Source organism: Ailuropoda melanoleuca, chromosome 2 (assembly GCF_002007445.2).
Source record: "Ailuropoda melanoleuca isolate Jingjing chromosome 2, ASM200744v2, whole genome shotgun sequence".
NCBI classification, from domain to species: Eukaryota; Metazoa; Chordata; class Mammalia; order Carnivora; family Ursidae; genus Ailuropoda; species Ailuropoda melanoleuca.
This window is the reverse complement of record NC_048219.1, coordinates 2,422,387-2,448,575: the sequence shown is the minus strand read 5'-3', so window position 1 is coordinate 2,448,575 and position 26,189 is coordinate 2,422,387. Positions and strand designations below refer to the sequence as shown.

General features: G+C 55.3%; 1 protein-coding gene across 6 annotated transcripts in view; it reads left to right on the top strand.

Annotated features, from left to right (window-relative positions):
• The first annotated feature begins 6,077 nt into the window (after window positions 1-6,077).
• HSPG2 (heparan sulfate proteoglycan 2) overlaps window positions 6,078-26,189 on the top strand; it is a 96,720-nt gene continuing 76,608 nt past the window's right edge. For all 6 annotated transcript variants that reach the window (XM_034646007.1, XM_034646001.1, XM_034645998.1 and 3 more), the window contains exon 1: window positions 6,078-6,226. In XM_034646007.1, coding sequence (XP_034501898.1) covers window positions 6,164-6,226 — 63 coding nt within the window. In that variant the 5' untranslated portion in view covers window positions 6,078-6,163. The remainder of the gene's footprint in view (window positions 6,227-26,189) is intronic.

Genomic DNA, 26,189 nt, shown 5'->3' with positions numbered 1-26,189 from the left:
AGCTCCCAAAGACAACATGTGGGAACACTGCAGAAACCTCATAACCTAGCAAAGAAAAGCATGAAAGGGATGGAAAATCTGCCCAGTAGGAAGGGCCCTTCGGGCTGGAGGAAGGAACAAGGGGCCGCAGGTCAGGAGGCCAGGGTGGGAGGCCTGCCTCTGTGCCACTCATGACCCTCCACTTTTCTGGCCTCAGATCTGTGGTCCTTAAACATTGAGGGAACCGCAGAAGAAAGCACACGGATGCATACATATCCGTTGGCGGCAATGCCTTATTAGTCACAACGGCCTGGAAACAGCCCAAGTATCGAACAACAGGATAGGGCTGATGAACCATGGTGTGTCGAGGAGCCACGATACGAAATAATTATTAGAACTACGATGTGCAAAGTCAACATGAGTGCTAGTCAAAGGAGCTGGCCCACAAATCGCTGACAGTTGCCATCTGCAATCAAGAGCGCGAAGCCAGTATGTACGTCTGTGCACTGCTTCCAATATGGAGCCCGTATGGCAAGAAAAAAGTTGTCAGCTGAGGGAAACGGAGTGCTTACCCATACAGTTGATTTACACCCTAAGCCAGTTTCTTATCTCATCTCAGACTGCTAATAAACAGTTTGGGGACTGGCACGGAGCCACAGAGCCATTTGTAAGTAGCCCTGGTCTTTTCTGACACATAGAACAGTGTTTCTGAAAAGAATGTTAGGCAGGAGAAGCAAGACATGAACGAGTGCACATAACAGTGATCCCAAGAGGTAAAATGCACGCCGTGTATCGTAACAAAGGAAGAGAAACAAACATTCATGGAACACGAATGTGGCCCTGCTCAGAAGTCGTCTTTCTATAGCTGCAGCAAGAGTGTGTGGGCAGGGATGTGAGGGGGTGTATGGAGGCCATAAGAATTCCAGCCTGGCTGGAGGAGGGGGAACTTGAGTGACAAATTCAAATTATAGAGACCATTTATGGTCAGCTCAGGAGTGAGCTCGGAGGCAGTATTTGCAAAGTGTGTTATGAGAAACACCAGTCTTGTGAGATGTTAAAAGATTTTTTTCATAAAAGCAAATGGGCTCCTTTCTCAAGTATCTTGAGGAATGCTGGATTAAATAGAGTTGGACAGGCGACTCTACTGGAGGCCTGTTCAGGAACTTTCCTGTGTTGGTGTCCCTTGAGACGGCCAAAGTGTAAGAAAGAGGACAGAGTTCCCAAACTTCTTGAGCAGGGAACCCCTTTTTGAAGGAGCACCCCAGAGGGCAGGTGGTCCATGAAGCACAGGGTGGGAACCCTGCCCCGGGCCGGGGACCCAGGGTGAGAGCTCAGCAAGGAAGTGATTGATAATGACAAGGGATGGTGGGAGGATATCTGGAGGGGGCAGAGGGACCAAATCCAAGGCTATTTTCAGAGAAGTCACATGTCTGCTTGGGCAGAGTTGAGAACCCAGGGGGAGGCAGAATTGAATGTGGTTGAGGACATGGGTTCTAGAGTCAGACAGACATGGGTATGAATCCTGGCTCTACGTCCTCCTGACTGTGTGTGATCTAGGTAAGCCACTTCGCGCCTGGGGCCTCAGGTTCCTCGTCTTGAAAAGAGCAGTAACAAAATACTCTCACTTGCCCACTTTCCAGAACTGTGGTAGTCATCAAATGAGATTCAGTGTTGCTCCAGCAGTGAGGGTAACTCATCAGCCCCAAGTACAAACCAGAAGGGGGACATTCACATCTTACGCCATGATTCAACCAGCTTGGTCTTTCATTCAAGTGAAATTATTCAAACGCCAGCTCCCTGCCAGGTACCTTGCCCTTCACCGGGGATGTAGCTGGGAGTAAGACAGAAGAAGCCGGACCATCACGCTCCCTGCCTTTATTACGCCTCCTAATATATTTTTTAAAGATTTTATTTATTTGAGAGAGAAAGAGAGCACGAGCAAGGGGAGGGGCTGAAGGAGAGGGAGAGGCAGGCTCCCCACTGAGCAGGAAGCCCAATGATGATGATGGTGAATGGGGGTGATGATGGTGATAATGCCAGCTCATATCCCAGGATCATGACCTGAGCGGAAGGCAGACATTTCACTAACTCAGCCACCCAGGTGCCCCGTAGTCCTCATAATATATAATATATAAATGATCTTCCAAATTATTGCATTTGTAAAAATGTTGAGAGAGAAGTTTGGGGGAGGCGGGTTGTGGGAAAGTACAGCGGGGGGGACATCACCTAGCCTGGGAGGGCAGGGAAGCCTCCTGCGGTGGCATGATCTAGCTAAATGCTAGCAGATAGTAGGATGAAGGGAGGGGTAGGTATTGGGTGGGAAGAGCACTCAAGGAGGAGAAGCATGTGTAGAGAGACCAGGTTGGGGGAGGGATGTGGCTGGAGAAATGGGCAGAACTCTATCTTGCCAGGCCTGGAGGGTCCTCTCCCTCTCCACGGGAACTTTTACTGCCTGCTTAGACCTGTGTCCTCCTCTTCTCCACATCACCTCCAAGTTTCCCCTCCCCCATCTCCACCCCCTTTCAGTACCAATTTTCCAGTTCTACATTCTCACTGAAGGACACATCCTTGCCTTGCCAGCATCTGTTTGCCCACACAGGCATTGGAACCTTTGTACCAAATAGTTGTTTATTTCATAATTGAATGAATACAAGTCCACAGCTACCCCAAAGGGTGCCTTTGCTCAAATGAGCAAAAGGTCCCCCCTCGGGACAGATATAGCCCCAAAGCAGGGCCCACTTGGCTTCATACCTTTGTTCAGTGAACAACCTACCCAACCATTCATTGTAGCTCGGAAGGAAGGAAGGAAGGAAGGAAGGAAGGAAGGAAGGAAGGAAAGTGAAACAAGTGAGAGGCTCTGAGGCAGAGAAAAGATTGGGAGTGGAAGTAGAAGGCAGGAAAATTTGAGTCCTGTCAATTTTGAACTGGACCCACAAACTCTGGCTACTGGTTCCAGAAGGCACCCAACTCCTGTTTCGTAGAAGCCAGATTTTGGCTGCTCTTTCCTATCCAAACTCTTGTTGTCTCTCCTTATCTAAGGCACCTTGTGCAAGACTTGAACTGTTTCTCTCCAAGAGGATGACAAGCACCCCGAGCTATGCGTACGTACAGTGCGATTTCAGGCGCCTCCAAGACTCAGCAAAGCCCAAAAGCCCTGCCTCTGCTTCTCTTCGAAGCCATATGAGGAGATAGCCAGGCCCTAGACAAAGCAACTCGAGAACATTTACTAAAGATATCGAGGACTGCAAAGGAAAACAGAGCTGGCCAAATCCCTTAGTGGGAAGAAAAGGAGGCAGAATAAATAGATGGATGACCAGTCCTCCGGGTGGGTGGGGTCACTTTGGAAGACTTTCTAGACAGGCCATATTTTCCTGCCCTCTGTGTCAGCCCAGCTCCTTCCCGTCTCCAGTCAGCTTTACCATCTCTCTCCCCAACCTCTTTTAGTAAGCAAGACTTATAGCTCGGGTTTAGTCTTGACCAGACATCTACAAAGGGTTGCTTGTTCCCCTTTTCCCCTTGCTCATGAGCAAATAGTCCGAGAAGCCAAAGCTCTGGGACTTAAAGGGCCCGAGGTGGGGAAAGACACTGAGGCAGCTCACAAAATGTGATTTGTCACGGATGCTGACCCTCCACAGACAGGCAAGGCCTTGGAAAAATCCTGCCACTGAGGCTGGCCACCCGCCAACGCTGAAGTCAGTGGAGTTTTGTAGCCTTTTTCACCCGAGAGGGAGTTTCCCAGCGCCAGGCCGTGCTCACGCATCAGACTGGAGATCCCTGGGGTGAAGGCTGCACATAGTCTTCAGATTAGACGCAGCACACTGGGTGCAGAAGCGGCCCCTCCATCCCACCAGACCCCCCGAGGGCACAAATGTGTCCCCCTCTTCAGACTGGGAGCTCAGCCAGAGACAGCAGTAGGAGAAATGGTACCCTCTATTGAGTGGTTCCTATGTGCCTGAAACTGTTCTTTTTTTCTTTTTTTTAAAAGATTTTATTTTATTTATTTGACAGAGAGAGAGAGACAGCCAGCGAGAGAGGGAGCACAAGCAGGGGGAGTGGGAGAGGGGGAGGAAGAAGCAGGCTCCCAGCAGAGGAGCCTGATGTGGGCCTCGAACACAGAACGCCGGGATCACGCCCTGAGCCGAAGGCAGATGCTTAACGACTGAGCCACTCAGGCGCCCCCCTTTTTTTAATAAACACGTTGATTCATTTTAGTCCTCAATGACACCATGAGAGAGGTCTTAGTATTATTCTCCTTTTCCTATTTTTTTTTTAAAGATTTTATTTATTCGACAGAGATAGAGACAGCCAGCAAGAGAGGGAACACAAGCACGGGGAATGGGAGAGGAAGAAGCAGGCTCATAGTGGAGGAGCCTGATGTGGGGCTCGATCCCATAACGCCGGGATCACGCCCTGAGCCAAAGGCAGACGCTTAACCGCTGTGCCACCCAGGCGCCCCTCTCCTTTTCCTATTTTCTAGATGATGAGACGAGGCATCAAAGCGTTGACGGATTTGCTCAAGATAGCACAGCGAGGTGGTAGAGGCAGGATTCTCCATCAGACTGAGAACAACGTGAGGACCGGGACTATATCCTGCCCCTTGCCTCCACCAGATTAGGGGTTCACTCAGGGCCATGATCAGATGTCCCTCTTCTGTTTACCCGTATCTCCCTGTTTGCAGCAGTAATAGCCCTTATTCAGTGTTGTGCCTGGCATCTGGGTTGGGGCCGGGGAGTTGGCCAAACCCTGTGGATGTAGTTTCTGTCCCTTACAGCACTGAGCTGGTCCCCCAGAAATACGTCCCACAGGGTAAAGAACCCAATCTTTTGGGGACGGAGCGTCTGTCTGGGCTGGGGGTCAGGATGGCAGCATTCTCTCAACTCCCCCCGGGTGCCTGGATGGGAGGCCACAGAGTGCCCGGGAGCCTGCAGGCCCCTATCACAGGGAACACGCCTTCCGGAGCCCGGCCTGGTGCCGCCCAGTGAGCTGGGCATTTCCTTCTGTCCACAGCTCACCTCACTCCTGGCCTCAAACCCAGCCCTTAGTCTCTGGAACCTAGCAACTCTCACAGGAAACAATGGAAACTTCAGGTTTTTTTTCTCCTCCCTCTATCATTACTCAAAAGGTTTTCCTCTAAGCTACATGCACACACGCACACACACGCCAGTTTTCTCTCCACCCATCAGCCTGGGTTGCCCTGGAAATTTTCAGGCAGAAAGGAGACCTGAGCTCAGGCGGGGAGGCCCAGTGGCACAGCCAAGTGTGCTGTCCATGGGTCTATGTCCGAGGTGGCTCATCAGGGACTGGGATTTCCCACCCAAGCATCTGTGACTGGGGCCTTGGCGGGGTCAGGGTCTGGGCCTGTGAGCTGTGTTTCTCTGGCACCCGGGCTGTGATTTATGTCAATCCAAGCCGGTTTGTGAGTGGTTTACGCTGAAAGTGGTGCCCGAGAGGGGCCATTTTCACCCTCTAGTGCCCACTGTAAGGCGCTGTGGTTAGTGCGGGAGAAAATGTAAAAAAGACAGGCCAACATGTGCGTGAGCAAATTACGTCTGCCTGTGTGTGAACCGGGAGCGCCTGTGCGGAATTTGTGTGTGAAAACACGTCCTGACGCTTCGGGTCTGGGGATTCACACGTGTGAGTCTGTGTAAAAACGTGAATAGGAACGTGAGCGGCCGAGTGTGTGAAAGTCGTGTCCGCCGTGTCACCTGCAGGGTGACAGTTTTGAAGATTGATCGAGTCTGAGTGGGTGAAGTCTGTGGGTGTGCGCCGGTTGCAGGTGAGCGCCAAGTGTGAACGGTGGTGGGGAGGCCAGCGTGGCGTGCATGCGTGCGTGTGGGTGAGCGTCCCTAGGTGCGCGTGTACAGGCTGCGTGTGAGAGAGCGTGGGGAGCTCTCGCGGCCCGAGTGAGGAGTCACGGCGCGCGGTGTGAAAGTGGGGTTCCTGCCGGGGTCGCGTGCGCGGGGAGGGGCGGCGGGGGCCCGCGCGCAGGGCCGCGTCCCATCCCACACTCCAGGCCGGGTTTGGCGGGGAGCCGAGCTGGGCCGCCGCCCGCGCCGAGGGGGCTGGGGGCCCAGACAAAGGCCCAGTTGGCTGCGCGGCNCGCGGTCCCGAGGACTCCTCAGGCTGGCGAGCGGGCGGCTGCGGGCGGGCGCCGAGCGAGAGAGCGAGCGGAGCCGGCCGGGCCATGGGACAGCGGGCGGCGGGCGCGCTGCTGCTGGTGCTGCTGCTGCACGGGCGGCTGCTCGCGGTGAGTGTGCGGGGCTGGCGGGGGGCGCGGGGGGGCGCCCCGGGCCCCGCTCGCTAAGCCAGCCAAACTTGGCTGGGACTCTGGCTCGGAATGGGGGGCGCCCGCCAGGGACCCTGGGCCGGCACAGGCCGGCGCCACCCTCCGCCTTGGGGCTGTCCCAAGAGGCGCCCAGGGAATCCTGCGTGGGGCCGGGGGCGGGGCCGCCCCGCGCGAGTGCCCGTGGGTCGCCCGGCCACGTTGCTGAGTCTCCAGTCGCGCTAGGCATGGCCCGGCCTGCCATTCCTGGGGACCAGGCGGAGAAACTTCGAGCAGGGCGGGAACTTGGCCGGGCAAGGGCACCCCTCTCTGTGCCAACTTGGAAAGGGGGCACTCACTGGTGATGGGGAGCCTATCAATCCTCGCTGGAACTTTACCAGGCCGTCCGGCCCTTTGGGGAGCTAGTAACCAGGCAGGCACAAGTAAAAAGCCATTCCGGACACAACTGAGGTTTGTGTGGAACACCCACAGGCCCTGGAGTCCTACAGCCCGGAGCTTGAAGCCATCCCTGCTCCTCACTGAGTAGCTATGTGAGCTTGGGCAAGCCCAAAGGGAACTCAAAATGCAGAATCTCAAAGTGTATAGCTGGAAGCTGGTTGGCAGGACTGCATGGAAGGCGCGTGGAAGTGCCTGGTACTGGACCTAGGTCTGTTTCCTAGCTATCCTCTTCTGGGGTCCTCAGGTGCTGGGGGAGCCTGCCACTACAGCCCACTTCCCTGCTTTGAGCTTGGATGGGCCCATGCAGAGAAAAAGAATGCTTGACCAGGAGAGGCTCTGAGGACCTGAGTGAACTCGAGAAGGGTGGGGCAGGGTCAGCAGGCAGCTGGTGGCAGATGTGGGTGGGGGCACATCTGAGGAGCTGGGCCTGCCCTGGTGAACCACACAGCCGCCCCCACCCTCTTTGAGGTGGTCCTAGGTGGTTTCTGTCCCTGCCCGCCGCCCCCACCCCTTCTCAGAGCCAAGAGAGGGACTTTTCTCTAAGCCAGTGTTTACCCAGTGACAATCCCTGTCCTCGCCTGGCCGGCTCTGTCTCACCTCTGCCGTCTTGAGTCTTGAGTCACTCCTTAACCCTCAGCCCAGACCTGACCCCTCAGCTCTCTTGCCCCGCCCACCTGAAACCTCTCCTCCCCAATTCCCCATTTGCACAGGTTCCTTAATCCTCTCTCCCAGCCTCTCACCCCAGCAGGTCCAGCAGGGCCCATCCAGCAGGGCCCATCCAGTTGCTTCCCAGTCTTGACCCAAACTTGATCTTATTTTTCCAAAAGTAGGCACCAACCTAGCGCATGGGATGTCTTCCTTTTCTGAAACTCCCCCAGCTCTGCCCCCTGCTGAGGGGCTCCTGGGTGCTGGGTCCTCCCTTGGCCGGAGTGTGAAGGAGGATGGAGTTATTTGCCGTGTGCAGGAGGAATTTCCATGGAAATTCCAGATTGCAGCCAATCATCTCGCTCACTTGTTCATTCAACATATCTTCATTGAGCAGCATTCCATGACAGTCAGTGGGAGTCAGGGGTTCATTCATCTGGCAGATACTGCTAAGCACCTACTGTGTACACACTGCATCTGGCACTGTGCTAGGGGCTGGGGTTTCTGGGTGAGCAAGAACAGGCCCTGTCTTCGCTTTCCCAGAACTGAAATGGGTAAATAGGCACTTCCAATCCTGTGGGATTATAGAGTGTCCTCAGCAACCGCACCGAGGCCTTCACTGTCCCACCCCATGCTGATGATGGAGAGCTGGAAAGAGTTTGGACCCAAGAAGTCTGAATCCCAGCTCTGTCCTTTTTGAGCCTGTGATCTGGGGCTGTTTCTTCTTCCCGAGCCTCAGTTTCCACATCTGTAAAATGGGGTAAGAAGTTTATTGTACGTTTTCAGTGATGTCAGGTTCTAGCCCAGTGCTCCAGCAAGCCTTGGGCTCCTCCGCACCCACTGCCCTTTATCTTTTCTGCCCTTTGGTTCACATCCTCAAGCCAGTAGAGGACACAAGAGGAAGGTAAGGTGGTCCTTAGGGAGCTCAAGACCTCAATGGGGGCAGGAGACAGAGGAAGCAGTGGTCTGTGATTAAGTGTGGGAGTAATTTCAGTTCAGAGGAGGTGGTGAGGCTTGCTGGGGGTGGGGGCCGGGGCTGGGTGACTCAGTGCCTGCCTTGGCCTGCTGATCCCTTTTCTTCCTGCTGGGGCCTTAGCCCTTCCTTTCTTGGGGCCAGCCGGGCCAGGAGACAGGAATCTTGAGGGGGCTGCCATGATTACGGTGTTTTTCAGGGCTGAGGAGGGAAGTCGCTGAGATATACCTGCTTCCTGCCTCGCCTGGTTTCCTCACCGGGGAGGCTGTGGACGGACGGGAAATGGAGGAGCTGGAGGAGCCTCCCTTCCCCTCAGGGGCAGCGCTCCCTCAGCCCTCCCCTGGACATAACTCGCTGCCGACCCACCCCCTGCCCCCCAGCCCTCAGCCCCTCTTGCTCTAGACCTGCTTGGGGGAGGGGGCGTGTGCTTGTGAGTGTGTGCCTTGGGGACTTTGGAGGGAGGGCTACAGGCCATAGAGGGAGGTGGAGGCTGGAAGGGGCAGAGATGGACCCCCCCCCATACACTAGGCCCAGCTCCCTATGTCTGGGGAGTAGTGGCCCCCACCTGGCTTGGCCCAGGCCTGTTCTTAGGCTGAGCGCAGGCATGTTGGGATCTGTGGATCTGAGGCGCAGCTGGGGAGAGGGGTGGAAGGAAGGTGGCAGAAGGTGCCTGGGTTCAGGGCTTGGAGTGGTAGGAAGGGAGGTCTTGGGGTGTCAGGCCAGATGATGACAAAATAATATAGACAGTTCACATTTATTGAGTGCCCACTGTTTGCTAGGCACAGAGTTTCTCAACAAATTCTCACGTGGCATTTCCCCTGCTCAGATCCTCCCTGCATTCCCCTTGTTGTTCACAATCAGACTCAAGCCCCTGACCTAATAGAGCCCACAAGGCCCTTTGGGACCCAGCCTCCCCCGCTCCCTCTCAAATCTCTCCTCTTGCCAACTTTCCCTTTGCTTACTCACTCCAGCTACACTGGTCTTTGTTTCTTGACTATGCCAAACACACTCCCACCCCAGGGCCTTTGCATCTGCTGTTGCTTCTACCTAGAACGTTTGTTCCTCAAATATCTACGTGACCCTCTGCCTCCCTTCTTTTATGTCCCTGACTACTCTGTCCAACATTCTCTGTCCCCTTAGACTGCTTTATTTATTTTTTTTCTTGTTGTTATCTGGTATTTGTTTACTTATTTATCGTTCTCCTCCTGCGCACCCCCCCCCCCACCAATTTAAGCTCCATGAGAGCAGGACCATGTGTGTGTGTTCCCTGCTGCTGTCTCTTTAATGCCTGGCAGGTAGTAGTCAATAGATCTGTTGAATGCATTAAGCCATAGCTCCTGGTGTGGTCCCCATTCTCTAAGCAGAGGACACTGAGGCACAGAGAGGTTACATAACTTGCCCAGTGGCTCACATACACATGTCCTCGGAGGTACTGTGAGCCAGGCTTTGAAGGCAGACAAAGCTCTCCTCGCTACTCTGCCTAGGATCCCACTTGCTTGTAGCTGGCGCTGATGTTGATAAAACTGTTGTCAGTGATGTTGATAAAAGTAAGAACTCAGGTCTGAGGTTGCACAGAGGCTGCCTCAGACAAGGGGTATCTAGGTCTGGCTTCGGGGACAGGGGCACTCAAGACGGGCATGCCTTGTCCATGGGGTCTCCTGGGGATGCCTGTCCTGGCGGGAGCCTAGAAAGGCCTAACTCCAGGGTGGCCATTTGTAGGATCACCTGTTTATTTGTTGGTTTGTTAGTTTATTTCCTCATCAAATATTCCCTGAGATCCTATAAACGGCTGAGTTAATCCCAGGACCTTCAGGCCCAAGGGGGCCAGGCCGGGCCCTATGCTGTGTGGGAAGTGAGGGGGAAGAAAGGCTAGCCGCTGTGCATGGAGCCCTCACTGGGTTCCCCTGGTTGTCCCCTGGGGGCTTAAGGTTTAGGGTGAGTCTGCAGAGGCTTCAAGGCTGCTTGGCCTTGTGGGGACACTCTCAGGAGGGGGAGTGGGAGGGGCCGCCCAAGATGTGGAGAGATACAGAGCCGTGATTCAGAGGCCACTTGGAGGCCAGACATGTAGGTTCTGGACCCTCTACCACTTGGGACCTATAGGGAGGGCTCTCAGCTCTGGCTCGTGGCCCCCTGCCCAGTCCATCCCAGCTGTGAGGGGTCAGGCTGGAGAACGAATGGGTGAACTTGACTCCATCCCCCATCAGCTTCCCCAGGATATGGCGAGCACAGTGCCCCCCTGCTCCCAGGGCCCACCCTGGCCTTGCCCCCATCTCCCTTCTTCCAGGAAGAGGGAGGTTGGGCTGAGGATCCTAGCCCTGCTGGAATGTTGCCCCAACCCAGGCCTTGGCCTCTTTGGCCCTGCTGCCCCTTTCTGCTCCCAGGGCCCAGCCGGGGCCTGCTGGCCGCCCCAGCACCCAGAGCTGGCTGACTGAAACCTAGAAGAATGTGTGGAACTCGGGCCGCCAGCCTCACTGCTGGCGTTGGGTTGGGTCCCTGTCAATAGTGGCCTTGAGAGGGGAGTGGCTTGTGGCTGCCGGGGGTGGCTGGGCTAGGGGCACCATCACGAAAGCCCGAAAGCCCTGGGAACAAGGCACCTCTTTGAGGCCTGGGAATGTGGGGCCTTCAAGTGTCAGCCGCCCTTAGAACGCACCCTCCCCTGTTTTCCCCACGCCCACCTGTGCCAGGGTCGCAGGGACGTTAGAGCATCCCTGAGATGTCCTTAGGACAGCTTCTAGCTACCTACCAGAGCCCTTTCCCTGAGGCACGGAGGAGGGCACCCTGTTTCTCTGTTGCTCTGGATTTTAGGTGGGGGGTATCTGGTGCAGAAAGGCCTACGGTGTGTGGCGAATGAATGAATGGACCGATGATGGACGTGATTAAATATTCCACAAACTAAAGTCCCCTACAGGTGGGCGTTAGGCGTAAAATTCATTCAGCAAGTATTTATTGAGTATATTCTAAGTGCCTGACCTTGTTTAGGTGCTGAGGTCATAGCAGGGAACAAAAAGTCCAATTCCCTCCCCTCACGTTGCTTGCATTGTAGCTAGTGCGGGAAGATGGGAGGTCAGATGGCGATAAGTGCTCGCAAGGGAAGATAAAGCAGGGAAGAGGGTGGAGAGAGTGATGAGGTGGGATGGGGCGGTCAGGAAAAGCCTCTGAGAAGATGATGCTTGAACAGAAGCATCTGAAGGAAGTGACAGTACAAGCCCACAGATGCCTGGGGACAGGGCATTCCAGGCAGAGGGCACAGCTAGTGCAAAGGCCCAGGGGTGTCCAGCATATCTGCGGAAAACAAGGAGGCCCATGTGTTTGGAGCAGGGTGAGTGAGGGGGAGCCTGGTCTATGTGCTGAGCGTTGGCCATGAGAAGACCTTTGGATTTGCTTCTGAGTGAGAAGTCACTCTGGGTGCTGTGCAGAGAAGAGGGTGTGAAGGGTCAAGGGCAAAAGCAAGCAAGCCGTGATCCAGGCCAGAGACAAGGGGAACTCATACCAGGGCGATGGAAGTGGGAAGAAGCAGTTGATTCCTAAAGATATTTTGGAAGCTAGGGCTGACGGAACTTGCGGATGAATCGATCGGGTATGGGGTGGGACAGAAAGAGAGGAGTCAGGGAAGGCTCCACAGTCTGTGGCATGAGCATCTGGAAGGATGGAGCAGACACTAATTAAGATGGGAAAACTCCAGGAGGTCTTGGAGGGGAAGGCCTAGGGATGGGGGCAGCATTGGACCGACTCAGAGCTAGGGCAGTCAGCACCCCCCCCCCGACCCCCAGCCCAAGCTGGGGCCTCTACACGGGCCTGTGGAGTGGGTGCAGGGGGGTCTTGCCAAATGTGCACCTAAGCAACCGCAGGCACTGGCCCCTTAGAAGCCCACAGCCTGAGCTCACGCTTAGGTATTTCTGTGTTTATTTAGAAGGTCCTGTCTTCCCCCAGTCTAGCAGGGAAGCTCCATGAGGACACAGACTCAGAATTTGTTCATTGCAGTTTACCTGGTGCTAGGCAACAGTAGGTGAACATTTATAGAGTGAATCCATTAATGGCCTTGGGAGAAGCCAGCAGGCCTAGAAGGCCTGGGCTCCTTGCTGAGGATTGAGAAGGGGCTGCTTTGGCCCCTGGGCACAGGGGAGCTGTCCTTCCCAGCCGCTGCTCTCTGCAGAGACCTGGAGAATGTGGCAGAAGCTGGGGCACCCACACTGCTGTCTTCCCCTTGTCTGTTTCCTCACTGGACTTGGAGCCCCTTTCCCCAGGCACGGTGATCGAAGGAAAGTGTGAGCTCAAAGGGCCCTGCCTTCAAGTCTTAGCTCAGCCCCAAATGGCTGTGTGACCTTGGGCAAGTTGCTTTGTCTCTCTGAGCCTCAGGTCAGATATAGGGATCCGGAAGCCTACTTCCCGGGTAGGCATGAGACCCTGCAGATGTACCTGGCTCAGTGTGTGCAGTGTCATAGGTGTTTGACAAATGGTGGCTGTCCTCTGAGTATCGTTCCTCCTGGTATTTGACTAAGGGTTCCGAGGGCCCAGCACGGCACACCCTCTCCTGATCAAAACTGCTGCCAGCTACTGACCCAGGACCCATGCGTGGGGCTTGTGGAATGAATGACCGAGCAGGCGAAGGCCATTGCTTCTCTCCTCTCGCGGTCCAAGAGACTTGGATGTAATTGCATCTGATCCGCCACTGCCCCCCTCCCCCCACTGCGGCCACAGCTGCAGGACAGAGTCCACCCTTCCACCCTGATTGCTCCTTCCTGGTGGGGGAGCAGGAGGGGGGCACACCCCAGGGTGTGGCCTGGGAAAGGCTTGAGCCTGTGGACGCATTGTCCCCTTCCCAGATGTGTGCAGTCGGTGGGCTCAGAGCAACACGAGGAGTGGCCAAGTAACTCCCACGGGTGCAGAAAGGATGTTCGTGCAGCTTAACGGGAATGGTGAGGGGGGCTTCCTGGGACCCTATCCCAGCCTGTCCTCCTTCAGGCCCACACTGGAGGAGATAAGACCTTGCCCAGGGAGGTCCCGAGGGAGCCTGTAGCAGGTCACTTGCCAGGGTTGGTGGGGCTGCACAGCCCTTACTCTGACCCCTGTGGGCTCGCAGAGAAGCAGCAGGACAAAGGGAAAAAGACACACGAGTGCGTGGTGACCCGTCCCTCCACCCTGTGCCTTGGGCGTGGGCTGCTAGGTAGAGACCTGCCCCTTCCCTACAAGGGTGTGCTGTGACCAGGTGTTTCATTTTTTCGCATCTGGCATCTTTCCCCATCTTTCCCCCAGTTCCCGTCTGTGGGGAGGGGGAGGCAGCCTGGGGTTTGGCAGGGGGAGGACTTCAGAGGTGGCCTTGGGTGACCTCACAGATGGTCTCCTGGCATGGGGCTGGGAATTCCCAGCTGCCTCTGGCCCCTTCCCAGCCCACCTCCAGGTCCCTGACCTCACCTCTCCCTTCCCCGCCTCCCCCTGCTCACCCCCAAGGAGCCAGCTCTGGCCCCCACCTTCTGCTGCTTCTGGCCTCCCCTCCTCACCCCAGCTGACTCATCCCCTCTCCTTGTTTGGTGGTTCCAGTTTTCAAATAGTTGGGAACTGGGATCATGCCTCTTCTTGGATGCCTTGCTGGGCTGGATGGATTGAAATTCTGGCTTCATAAATCCTGGCCCCAGTGGCCTCTGTCACTTCACGGGCTCTTCCCCTTCTCCTGCTGTTTGCCTTCCTGTGACCCTTGGTCCAGAAGAACAGAGACCTCGGAGTTTCCTCAGGGCAGACCAGTGTCTTCTCTGCCCTGGGACCTCCAGGGTCTCCTCCCCAATGACCCCAGTCACCTAGATCATCAGCCAGTGCTCAGGGAGCACTCACATCTTCTGTCAATTAAAAACCGCCACCTTATCTTGCGCCAAGCCCCACACGGGGCTCTCTCCCAGCAGGCATTATTGCATAGAATCCTCCCAGAAATCTCCAGGTTGGCATTATTATCTCCATTTTGCAGAGGGGGAAACTGAGGCACAGGAGGGGCATGGCTGGCCCAATTCATCCATCACGTATGCGGTACAGGTGGGAGTGGGGCCTGGGTTGTCTGCCTCCAAAGTTGTCATCCCTCCCTCTGGTGGTCCAGGCCGTTGGGTGGAGAGAGAGGGCAGTCAGGGAGGGCTGGCATAGTCGGGACAGGCTGCACGGAGGAGGCTGACTGGGCTGGCCTTGGCAGGGGGTACAGCAGACTGCATATCTGCCATGTGGGCTTATCTCGTTCCTACTTCGCAGGCTTGGGTGCCTTTTGCCCCTTGGCCTCCATCCCAACTTAGTGATAACATTCCCCCGGGAGACGGATTTGGCTTTCCCTGGGATTGAGACCCCTGGGAGCCTGGATCCTTCTCAGTCAGGTCTGAAGCTCCTTGTGGGACCTGTGGGTTTTGCCATTTGGAGTCAGTGAATTTTTGCCGAATGGGGCCTGCTTGGAGCCAGTTGCACGCCCACCTCCATCCCGGGAACCTGGGTGAGATACAAGGCACAGAATCACACGGCCCAGCTGGGAGGTATAATCTACGTATAAGTCCCAAATTGTGTCGTTTGAGCATCCCTGTGCAGTGGAAGAGTCAGGAATTTTCCACCCATTCATTCATTCATTCATTAATTTATTCATTCATTCATTGCCTGAGGACCTACTGTGTGCTAGACATCACACTAGGTGTTTTATCTGCTTTGTCACCTCTCCCCTGTAGTTAGGATCATACCTCCATTTCCCATGAGAAGCAGCTCAGTGGGGAGCCATGACTTGCCCAAGATCACACAGCCAGGTGCAGAGGAAGGTGGAAGCTGAATCCACATCTGTCGGTCTTTGGGGAGAAATGAGAGGGAGGGTCCCTTCTCTCCAGGATCTCCGGGTCTTGCAGAGGCATGACCCATGAACCAGAAGCACCCAGTGCGCCTCCAGGTGCAGACAGGAGCAGATTGTCAGGGAAGGAAAAGCTGGACCTGGCACGAGGTACCTGAAGGACTTTGTGGGGGCAGCGGGGTCTAAAGAGCATAGAGGATTTGGCTGGTGGAGGAGGAAGGCAACCAGGGCAGGGGGCCAGAAGTCATCTGTCCCCATTGTCCCTAGATTCACATTGTTGTCCAGTGTGTGGGCAGGAAGGCCCAGGCCTGCTGCTGGAGTCGTTAACACGAGGAAAAGAATGAGAGGAAGCCACCAAGATAGCTGAGGTGACATCCATCCCGGTCCCCCACCCTCTACCTAGCCAGACCAGGAGGCAGGAGGTCAAGGCTCTGGGCTGCCACTTAGTTGCCAGCTAACGACTGACCCTCTTTCCTGGGCCTTGATTTTTCTACCCACAAAATGGACTCCTGTCTTTCTCTTTGGCTCTCTGCCAACCCAGACGAAGGGGAACGTTGAGTTCTTGGAGAAAACTGCTGGTTCCCCTCAGGGAATGGTGGTACTCCATTCTTTGGAGCCTACCACGTGACCAGTCCCATGTCTTCTTTCACTGACGCTACCAGCCCCCAGGTGCCAGGCCCCGAGGGACCCAGATGGACGACGTGGCTGCCTGCTTCCTTACACCTAACCTCTCCTCCCCTGCGCACCTGGGAGCCCTCCCGCTGCCGTGTGCCCACATGGGTCTCCCTCTGTGCCCCTCCGGGACCTGCGGTTGAGCTGACAGCTGGGGTGCTGTCAGTGTTTAGGGTCACGAGTTTCCAGTACTCCTCCTGGCCCTGCCTGTGTGATCCAGGACAAGTCGTCTGACTTCTCTGAGCTTCATTTACCCCAGAGGCAAAATGGGACCCTTCATTCATGAAGCCCTAGTCCAGGCGCTGTGTTAGGTGTAAACCAGCAGGGGGTTGATGGAGCTTTCCAGTCTGATAGGGAGGCCAGCTGGGTGGTAGACTAGTCCCTACAAGGTGTGGGGGCAGGGGACCAGGTGTGTAAGAGCAGGTTTTCAGGGCCCTGCGGCCTCTGGGAGATAATCTGGAGTCTCTGTGACTCGTCTAAGGCCCCATTTTTTAGTAACTACTTCATAGTCTGTTCCCCTTGTGGGAGGAGGGGACCTGGGGACACGGCCCCCCTGGGCTAGGGCAGGAGAGAAGACCCACAGGGCTGGAGAAGAGAGCTGGCCGGTTTTGTTGGGAGTCTCAGATGAGCTCATGGGTGTGCAAAATCACCGGGGCTATTTATGCTGAGCCTGATTATTTTAATTTAGGAGAAATGGAAGCCGCGCGCGGAGTTCAGGTGTAGGGCTCTGTGACGTTGAGTTGAATGAGACGAGGGTGGGCCCGAAGCTCCTGTTTTCCACCTTCACCCTCTTTCTTCTCTCCCCACTCCTCTGGGGGAGGGGAAAGGAGGCAGACACCAGCTCTGGCCTGGATTTGATTTCGGGAAGTGGAGGAAAGGGTTAAGTCAGCCTGGATTTCCACCTCCTGGGTTGGGGGAGGTGGGGAGCCGGGAAGAAATGGCTGGGGCTGGAATGTATGATAAGATCAAAGCTTTCAGCCTGCCCAGGCCTCACCTTGGTTTCACCTGAGCAACTGAAGGGAATTCTGTCCATGGAGGAGGAGGATGGAGAACTCCTGGGGGAGGGGGTTGCGGGTCCCACCCTCCTCCCTTGGGCACTCCAAAAGAGGTCCCACCCCCCTTGTTCCAGAAGGCTCAGCTCTTGCCCTGACAGGTGCTGGAAGCCCCAGGGACCACCTTTACTTGGTATATCCAGATTGGGGGGGGGTGCCCTCCCTACTATCCCCACCCCTACGGCTCTCTCACCCTTGGAGTTTCTGGCCAGGACCCCGGGGGCTCTTTCAGTGACCTCTGAGCCCCCCATCCGTTATTTCTGCTCCATTTAACTCCGCAGGTTATACTTTGGGAGAGTGTCATGGGTAGGAGGCACAGCCCTGAGTCTTGTCTTAGCTCCATCACTTACTGCTCTGTGATGCTGGGCTATTGGCTTAACCTCTCTGAACCTCATCTGTCAGCTGTGAATGGTGACACTTTCTTGGTGGGATTTTGGGGAAGATTAGAGACCATATACATCTCCTACAGCCAGAAGAGGCAGTTGACAAATAACAGGAATGATTATTTTGTGATTTCTTTTTCCCCCTTTGAAGATTGCCTCCGGTACTGGGTCCTAGGTAAACTTGAAGGCTCCATTTTGTTCTGTCCCCTCCTCCCTCACCCTTTGAGAAGGCCCCAGGGTCCATCCGTCTGTCCAGCAAGCTTCACTTAGAGGTCTTCGCAGTGTTGAGAGGGGAGCGCGGCACGACAGGTTGTGAGGGAAGAGGGGGCTTGGGCTCTCGTAAATGCCCCCAAGACACCGGCCTGGCCAACTGCCCTGGTAAATACCAGGTTAAGCTGTCCGGCCAGCCCGAGTAAGCCAGGTGGTCTAAGCCACCCCCCGAGTACCAGGCCCCTCAGCACCCCAGCCGCCGCCAGGGCTCCTGCCTCAGCTCTCTGCCTTGGCTCTGCTACAGTTAATGATTATTCTGGACAGCAGGGGACAGGGAGGCCCGCCCTCGCAACTCCTTAACCACTGGTTGCACCCAAGGTATGTTAGCAAGCGGCTTGGGTGTTCCCTGCTTTAATGTGGCAGCCCAGCTCTGAGGCACGTGGGCAGGGAGGGGGGGAACAGGGAGTAGGGTCTTGGAGTCATAGATTGACAGGCCAGCCTGTGCCCCTGGGGCTCTGGAGACAGACTTAGGGCCCATAGGATCTTGGTGAAATGTGAGCTAGGTGTAACAGGCCCCTGTGGTTTGGTGCCAGCCATGTGAGCAGACCCTACAAACATACACCAGGTGAGCAAGGCCCCCTCCCCCCCGGCACAGCAGAACCCCTGTGCTCCTCCTCACCCAGGTTCAGACCCTGCCAGGGAGTCCCAGCAGGAACGGGGTGTGAAGGTTAGGGCTTTGGGGCAGCTGGGCTTGGCTTCTCACCCCCACTCTGGCACTTCAGGCTGTGTGACCCTGGGCAAGTCACTTTACCTCTCTGAGCACCCATTTCCTCATCCGAAATAAGAGAATACTAATCCCTACTTTGCAGGTGTCAGCAGGCCAAGGTGTGGAGAGTATGTAGCTCGTAATTAATACCCGGGAAATGGAAGAAATTATTACTGTTAGAGCTTTTGTTATTAGGAGAAAGTGAAAGTTGAATCCTAGTCTTGGGTAGAACCAGGGCGGCGGTGGCCCATGGGTGTTGGGCCCACGGCTGGGGGATTTGGGAGGAGGCGGGGCACGGGGAGATCCCAGGAACATGTTTGAAGAGAGCATGTATGAGAAGGCTGGCTGGCTGGCTGGAGAGAACAGGGCTTTGGCAGGCTCTCTGGGTCTCCCCCAGAACCCCTCAGTGACCCCCCCCAGCAGCTCCCCCCTGCCCGGGGCTGGGTCCTAAGGTTGGTACAGGCTAAGTGGGGGAGGAGGGAGAATTGTGTATTTTGATAACATTAGGGCATATTCTCCCCACTGGCAGCTGCTATTTTGAGAGCCCCGGAGAGCAGGGGCTATGGTTAAATTAGGTAATGCTGCTCCAGAAGGAATGTGTGAAGCCGTGGGGCCGAGGCCGCAGTGAGAGAGGACAGTGGGTTCGCTCCATATAAAATTAACTGCAACTTGGAGAAGAGCTGCTCTGGTCACTTTATAAGGCGATGGAAGGGGGAGGCCGCTGGGGGAGTGGAGGTGATGGCCCAGGGCCTCGTTTTGGGGGAGCCTGGGCCCCTGCCCGGAGGCCTGGCTGGCCCAGCAGGGGCTGGCGATGTGGCGGAGGGGCAGGGCGGCTGTGTCCTCAGCTCTGTGCCTCTGGCTGTGGCTCCAGGCGGGTGGGGCCTGGGGATGGCGTGATGCATGGGGAGGCTGGAGCCGCAGACTTGGCCTCGAATCCTGCTTCTGCCTCCTGCTAGCCTTCTGTGCTTGGGCAAGTCATTCAACCTCAGTGAACCTCAGTATTATCAGTGGTGAAAATGGCTCCAACCCCCTGGAGATGTTTCTTAAGGATTAAATCTCTAGAAGAAAAAGCAGAGCTAACTTTTACTATAACCTATGCCAGGTGGTCTTATGACTCCAAGGATGGTCCATGCACCAGCCGCTGGGGCCTCACCCAAACCCACTGAGGCAGCGCGGGTGTGCTAACAGGATTCCCAAGAGATCCCCTAGGAGATTCCCGTGCAGAGCGAAGCTGGTCTCATTTGATCTTGAAAACCTCCCCTGTGATGTGGGAATTACTGTCATCTGTTGTGAAAACGGAGGCATGGAGAGATGGCCAGCATAGGAGCTCCATCCATGTTCGTTCTCTTTCCCAAATCTGCCCCTTCTTCCCCTCTTTTGGACTGGGCTAGGGCTGGGGAGAGGGATGGCTAGACTGAGAAAGTCAAGAGAATCTCCTGCATTTGAGATTTAATCACTCTCTTATCTCCATGCACCACTGGGGTCAGCACAGCTAGACAGAAGTCATTCCAAAGTCATTCCGTACTTCCCGTCCTTGTAGAAAGATAGGGGCAGGAAAGGGGTTCTCTATCAATCTACCCATGTGCCCTGGAGTACAGAGAGTGGCCACGGCCCGACAGCTCGGCGGAGCACAGCAGGGGCCGCCCAGGGTTCATCTGAGACTGAGTTCATCTAACAGCAAATATTTTGAGGTTCACTTACTATGGGCCCAGCCCTGGGGAAGTATCCTAAATTTCCCCCAATTCTGTAGACTGTTTATTATCCAGAAATAAAAACGTTACTGCTATTTATTTACCACTTACCACATGCCACACACTTGCATTATCTTTTTTATCTATTAAACTCCACCGCCTGTTTCTTCCTCTTCTATAAAATAGGGATAGTGATAATAACACCTATCTCATGGGGCTGTTATGAAGATAATATCTGTCACGTGCCGGGCACACAGTGTGTGTTAAATACCTAGAATAAGTACAAATAATCTCCCAACAAAGTGGTACTATTACTGCCTTCCATTTTACACATGTGTCAGTTGAGGTCCAGAGTAAGAAGGGGACTCGCCTGTTGGGATCACAGGAGATGAGAGCAGAGCCATAAGAAATGGAGTCCCCAAACTCCTAAGCCACTGTTATGTCAGCTCCCTTTGGCACATGTTTATTTATTAGCCGCTAGTTGCTGCTCAGCCTTGGGATGTATCTGAAGGTTAAAATATGTGCAAAACGTGAGAAAACCCATCCTGGTGTTTGTCCCCAAGGAGCTTTACTTCCAGCAGGAGAGTAGAGACATTTACTCAAGTGACTGTAATTAAGACCAAATCTCTAGTCCTATAAAAGGTAGAAATTAAGTTCTCTGGATGTGTGGGGGAGAAAGATGTCTTTGCGGGGGGGATCCTGGAAGACTTCAGAGAGGAGGCGGTCATTTAGCCAGGACTTGAAGGACGGATGAGTAGATTAGATTGGGAGGCATAGGACTAGCATTCTAGGAGGAAGGAACAACCTTCATGAGGGCCTGGAGGCAGGAAATGTGCCCTGTAAGAGGGAGTGGCATTCAGGGGCCAGGGGCCGCGTGAGGTCTGTGGTGATAAGGCTGGGAAGGCCAAGTCCAGCTTTCTTGTCATTGAAGATTTCCAGTTTTCTCGAACACTGGCTCCTCAACCAGCCGGAATTATTCCATCATCGTTTTTTCTTTTCTTCATGTCAAGAAATCAAAGACTTTTACAAATGGCCTGTCTGAGCTCCTGGTCAATGTGTGATAACGGGCATAGCTGACAGAATTCGGGCCAAAAGCAAGAGACTTGACGTCCTGATTAACTGGGAAGCCTTATCGCCCACACATGTACAATTTCCGTGAGTCTTTTCCAGCATTGACAATAACCCTGGGTGGGGAGCACAGTGAAAGGGCCGGGCCTGGGTTCTGATTTCCCCTCTGTGGCTTACCAGCTGTGTGGCCTTGGGCAAGCCTCAGTTTCCTCCTTTGTAGGGTGGAGACAGCTCTACCTCCAGGCTTGCTTTGAAGGATCAGTGATGGTGTAATCTGCGCTGTCCACCATGATGGCTTTAGACACATGTGACTAATAAGTTAAAGATTTAATTAAATAAAATAAAATTTAAAGTTTTGAATAAAAATTTAGTTTCTCCATTGCCTCAGCCACATCTCATGTGCTCAGTAGCCACCGGTGGCTAGTAGCTACCTTACTGGACGGGGTAAACAGAACATTTCCATCACTGCAGAAAGTTCTATTGGGTGGCCTTGCGCGCTCAGTAAGGGGTGGCTGTTGTCATGGTTGCTGGTTCCCTGTCCCAGCTTGGAACTCCCCAGGTTGTGGAGGCCAGAGAGACCTCTGAGCCTTGACAGAGGCGGACAGGATTGTCCCTCTGTGCCTTCCCTACTTTCTCCTCAGCCCCTGGGGAGCTCTCCCTCTCCCTCCTGTGACTCTACCCATCATGACCCATCATGTTAAAAAGGCCCCCCTTCCCCCTTAATTTCCCACCCACTCCCCTCAGCTGTCTCCGCAGATCTGCCTGGTCAGCTGCTGGCATCTGGAATCTCCATGTCCAGCCTCTGAGATTCCCACTGCCCATTCCTAGGGCATGGAGGTGGGGGAGGAGGCCTCCCCTGGCAGTCCCCTGCTCCCAGCGGAGGTGCCTGGGCCCCTCTCGGCAGGACGGAGATGATGGTTTGTTGTGACGGGGGCAGTGGGCAGCCTGCCCGCTCTAACACTCTCGTATCTGGGCACCAAGCATGTTGTTTGCACTTGGCCGGGCCTCAGGGTCTGGCCCAGTGCCCTCGAGGGCTGGCCTAATTTGGCACCCCTGGTTACAAAGGCTGATCATGGGCCTCCGCCTGGTCAGGACACCAGGAGCTGTTCCTGGGCTGGGTCCTGGGGATGAGGGGCATGTATGGAGCTGGAGCGCAGGACAGATTGCCAGCGGTGGCTGGGTCATGGGCACTGAGTGGGGACAAGGCCCAGGCAGGCATAGGCAGGGCGGACACTCTTGGGGGCCAGGCAGGAGGTCACCCTGGGTGGTTCAGATTGGTAGGGTCTCCACGCGTGGCATTGACACCCGTCTGGGGAGGAGCATTGGGTCTGAGATGCCGGAGAAGCTCAGGATCGCCTCTGAGCATCGTATTCTGTCCTCCCTGTCCCGTCAGCCCCCTCCCTCATCAGCTGGGAGGTGGACAAGCAGGCCTCTCAGGTCCACGAGTGCTGAGGCCACTGAGGCCCAGCAAGGCGGCATGACACCTGACATCACACAGCCTGTCTGCAGGAGGCGGAACTCGGACTCGGACAGCTTAGGTGCTTTTCCCCATCCTGCCCCTCCCTGTGGGAGCTCTGGGGACAGTAGCCCCTGGATAGCTTGTGAGAAAGCAGGTTGGAATCCTGGCCCTGTCACTTTTTCCGTGACCTTGGGCAAGCCTCTCTGAGCCTCCTGGGCCTCATCCGGGGAATGGGGATAATAATTATACCTCATTCTCAGGGCAGTGGTGAGGGTTAGGTAACTGGCCTCCTGGCTGTTTTCAGGACATTCTAAGGATACTCCCGCCTTGGGGCCTGTACAGCCACTATTCCCTGTCCCCTGAGTGCCCTTTCCCTGCGCCCTAGCTTCTGTCACATCGCCATCCCCTTCCCTAACCAGCCTGTGTAAAACAATAGGCCTTACCACCGCAGTCCCTGTCCCCTCACCCTGCTGTCTTTTTCTTCATAGCACTCTCGCCATTTGACAAATATTAGCTTATGGTCCCGTTGGCTCTCAAATCGAATGTCGGCTCTGGGAGGGCAGAAACCATGTGCGGCGCCTAATACCTGCGCACGTGACAGTTACTGGTTCTCTCCCCTTCTCTTCCCGGTCCTTCTGATCGCTGCCGTTAATCGGGCCATGGCTCTGTGCCAGGCCCTGTACTCAGCAAGTCGCTCTCAGCTCCGAGGATTTCACAGGGTCCCCGTCACAGCTTTGTCCCTCGTCAGAGATGAGTGGCAGGAGGTGCTGCGGGGACTTGCCCAAAGCTAGCCGGCTGGAAGGTGGCAGAGCCGGGCTTCCAACCGGGTTAGTCCTGCCCAGAGCTTCCACTGCACCACTTCCTGGGTCGGGTTAACAAGATTGGAACTTTCACCTGGATTGGGAGTTCAGAATCTGCATTTGACAGGAATGAAGGGATCAGATTTAAGGGTGGTTCTCAATCTTTTTGGGGTGCCCCTTGCAGCCCTCTCTTCTCCCATGGTCAATTACAACCATTCCCACTGCCCCAGAATGACAGGTACCCTTTGACTGGGGAGCCCCAGAGGTCAACTGGACACCCCAGGGGTAGGGTAGGCCCAGGTCCTGGGCTGCCCCTTGGCTGTCTGGGGGTAAGTGGACAGGATGTTCCTGCAGGCAGCAGACATTCCTGGCCCGAGGTGGCAGGCCAGTGGGAGATTTACCATTTCCGGTAACCCGAGTCCCTGGGAGATTGAGTTCTCCCTGCCAAGGACATGCACCCTTGGCTTGCCAGCCCTTCCTGCCCTTTCCTCGGCCTTGGTCTGACTGGGGCTTAGGACCGGCTGGAGGGACCAGCTGTTAGTCCCAGGGGTTGAGATGGGGGTCTCAGGCCCTGATCAGCCCCTGGCAAAGACCCAGCCTAATGCCACCCTCCCGGAGTCCTCCTCTGTGGAGCCCCACACCCCAGCCGGGGAAAGGGGGGGAAGGAGGTGACATGATGGAAGGAGAAGAGCCCTGTGTAAGGAGCCAGAGACCTGGGTCCTGGGTCTGCCTGTGCCATCAACTTGCTAGGATTTCTCTTCTTGGACGTCCTTCCTTCCCTTCTGAGTCTTTTTTTGGCTTCCCCTTCTGATAAGCAAAGGCTTTGGGCTAGGTGATCCCTCCCAGCCCTGGCAGCACGGGACCCAGGAATCTGTTGGAAGGCTTCCCAGGCAGGTTTCACTTGAGCCTTACCTTGCTGGCGGCGGGCAGGGGCGGGGGGGCGGGCACATAGAAGAAATTATTCTTTTGCAGGAGTTTCTGGAGAGCTCACTCTCTGGGCCTGTGAGCTATTGGATGGGGCAGGGGGTGGAAGGGGAGGAAAGGGAGGAGGTAACAGGTTGTCCTGTTAAATCTTCATAGCAGTCTTGTAAAGTGGTCATTTTTATTCCTGTTTTACAGATTGGAAAACAGAGGCTCAGAGTTGTCAAGCCATTTGCCCAGGGCTACACAGCTAGGAAGTTGCCAGTCTAGGACGTCCAGTCAGCTCTAAGTGGTGTGGAGTGGCATGTGACCAACACACATTTCCTAGGATGGCTTTGATTTATTAACAAAATAAAAATAGCAGTCTTCCAAAAAAACCGTGAACATGCCCCAGGCTTTAAATACTTGTGCAGCCAAACTACATCTCCCAGGCTGCCTCTGACACCTGGAAGCAGCCCAGGGATCCTTTGTTAAACTGTTTCTCCACATACGCCTCGGAAACTATGGCCAGGCGTAATTATAGGGATGCAAGAGTTCAGAGGAGCGGGAGCCGCGTGGGCTGGAGCGAACTGGAGCGGGTTGGCACTGTGCTGGGAGCAGGGCTGTGGGCCTGAGAGGGGCCCGGGGTGGAGCCGGGCAAGGCCAGGTTCACAGGCTCCAAGAAGGCTCCCTGAAGGGCCTGCAACCCCGGCCATTAGCCAGGAACACCGCGAGGCCTCTCCTGGGACCCCCCGCCCACTCGACCCTTCCCATCCACTCCTCCCAGCCAGGGTCTCTGGGGCACCCAGGCTCCAGGCAAGGCATCTTCAGCCCACAGACCTTTGCTCCAGTCCCTCCCCCTGCCCCCAGACTCCCTCAGGAACTGGGTAAAGGGCTGCAGGAATGAGGCCTGCGGCCCGGCCAGTGGGCCCTGCAGGGCCAGGGACCCTGGGATTGGAGCGGTTGGCAGCATGAGGACTGAGATGACCCCAGCCGGGCTGCTCCCACCCTCCTCCTGCTGTGGGGTCCTTGGCCCTGAGGCCCCAGCAGCTGTCAGCAGGGAAGGGTGACAGAGGAGGGCCAGAGGTGACTCTTCAGCCCGCCCCTTCTCCCCCTGCTTGGACCAGGCCCAGAATTCTTACCAGCTGTTGTCAGCAGCTGCTGCGCTTTTTTCCAGAGCCAGCACCGGGCACCCCCCTCTTCCCGAAGGACATCTTCCCACCATCCTTCACAGTCACTGCCCCTGGGGAGGGGTTGGGGCTAATATGGGGGACGTGGTCACATCCCTGAGTTCCTTTGATCCTACTAACAACATGAAGAGATAGAAATTAATGCCCCCATTTTTATGGAAGAGAAAACAGATCCAGAGAGGCCAAGTGACTTGCTCAAAATCACACAGCTACTGAGTGGCTCTGTCTGGGCTCCTGGCTCCCAGCTCAGTGTCCACCCCCACTGCCTTCTTCCGAGTGTGTCGTGCAGGATGTTAGAGACGTTGAGGTTCCCGTCACCTTGGCCACTTAGTAGTTTTAGGACCCCAGGCAACCTCCTTTTTTTTTTTTTTTTTAAGACTTATTTAAGTAATCTTTACACCCAGCATGGGGCTCGAACTCACAACCCTGAGATCCCGCATTGCACACTGCAACGACCGAGCCAGCCAGGCTCCCTTCCAGGCAAACTCACTTGGAGTGGAATGCTCATTTTCTTGCGTATGAAATAAGAATAGGACCTACCTCTTGGGCTTGTTGAGCAAATTACATGAGAGAATCAATGTTAAGTACTTAGCATAAGGCCTGGAGTGTTCTAAGGACCCAAAATGAGATCTGGCAACGTTGTCATCATGAAGTATTAGCCACCGGGGCGCCTGGGTGGCGCAGGCGTTAAGCGTCTGCCTTCGGCTCAGGGCGTGATCCCGGCGTTCTGGTACTGAGCCCCACATCAGGCTCCTCCGCTGGGAGCCTGCTTCTTCCTCTCCCACTCCCCCTGCTTGTGTTCCCTCTCTCGCTGGCTGTCTCTCTCTCTGTCAAATAAATAAATCTTAAAAAAAAAAAAAAAAAGAAGTATTAGCCACCTG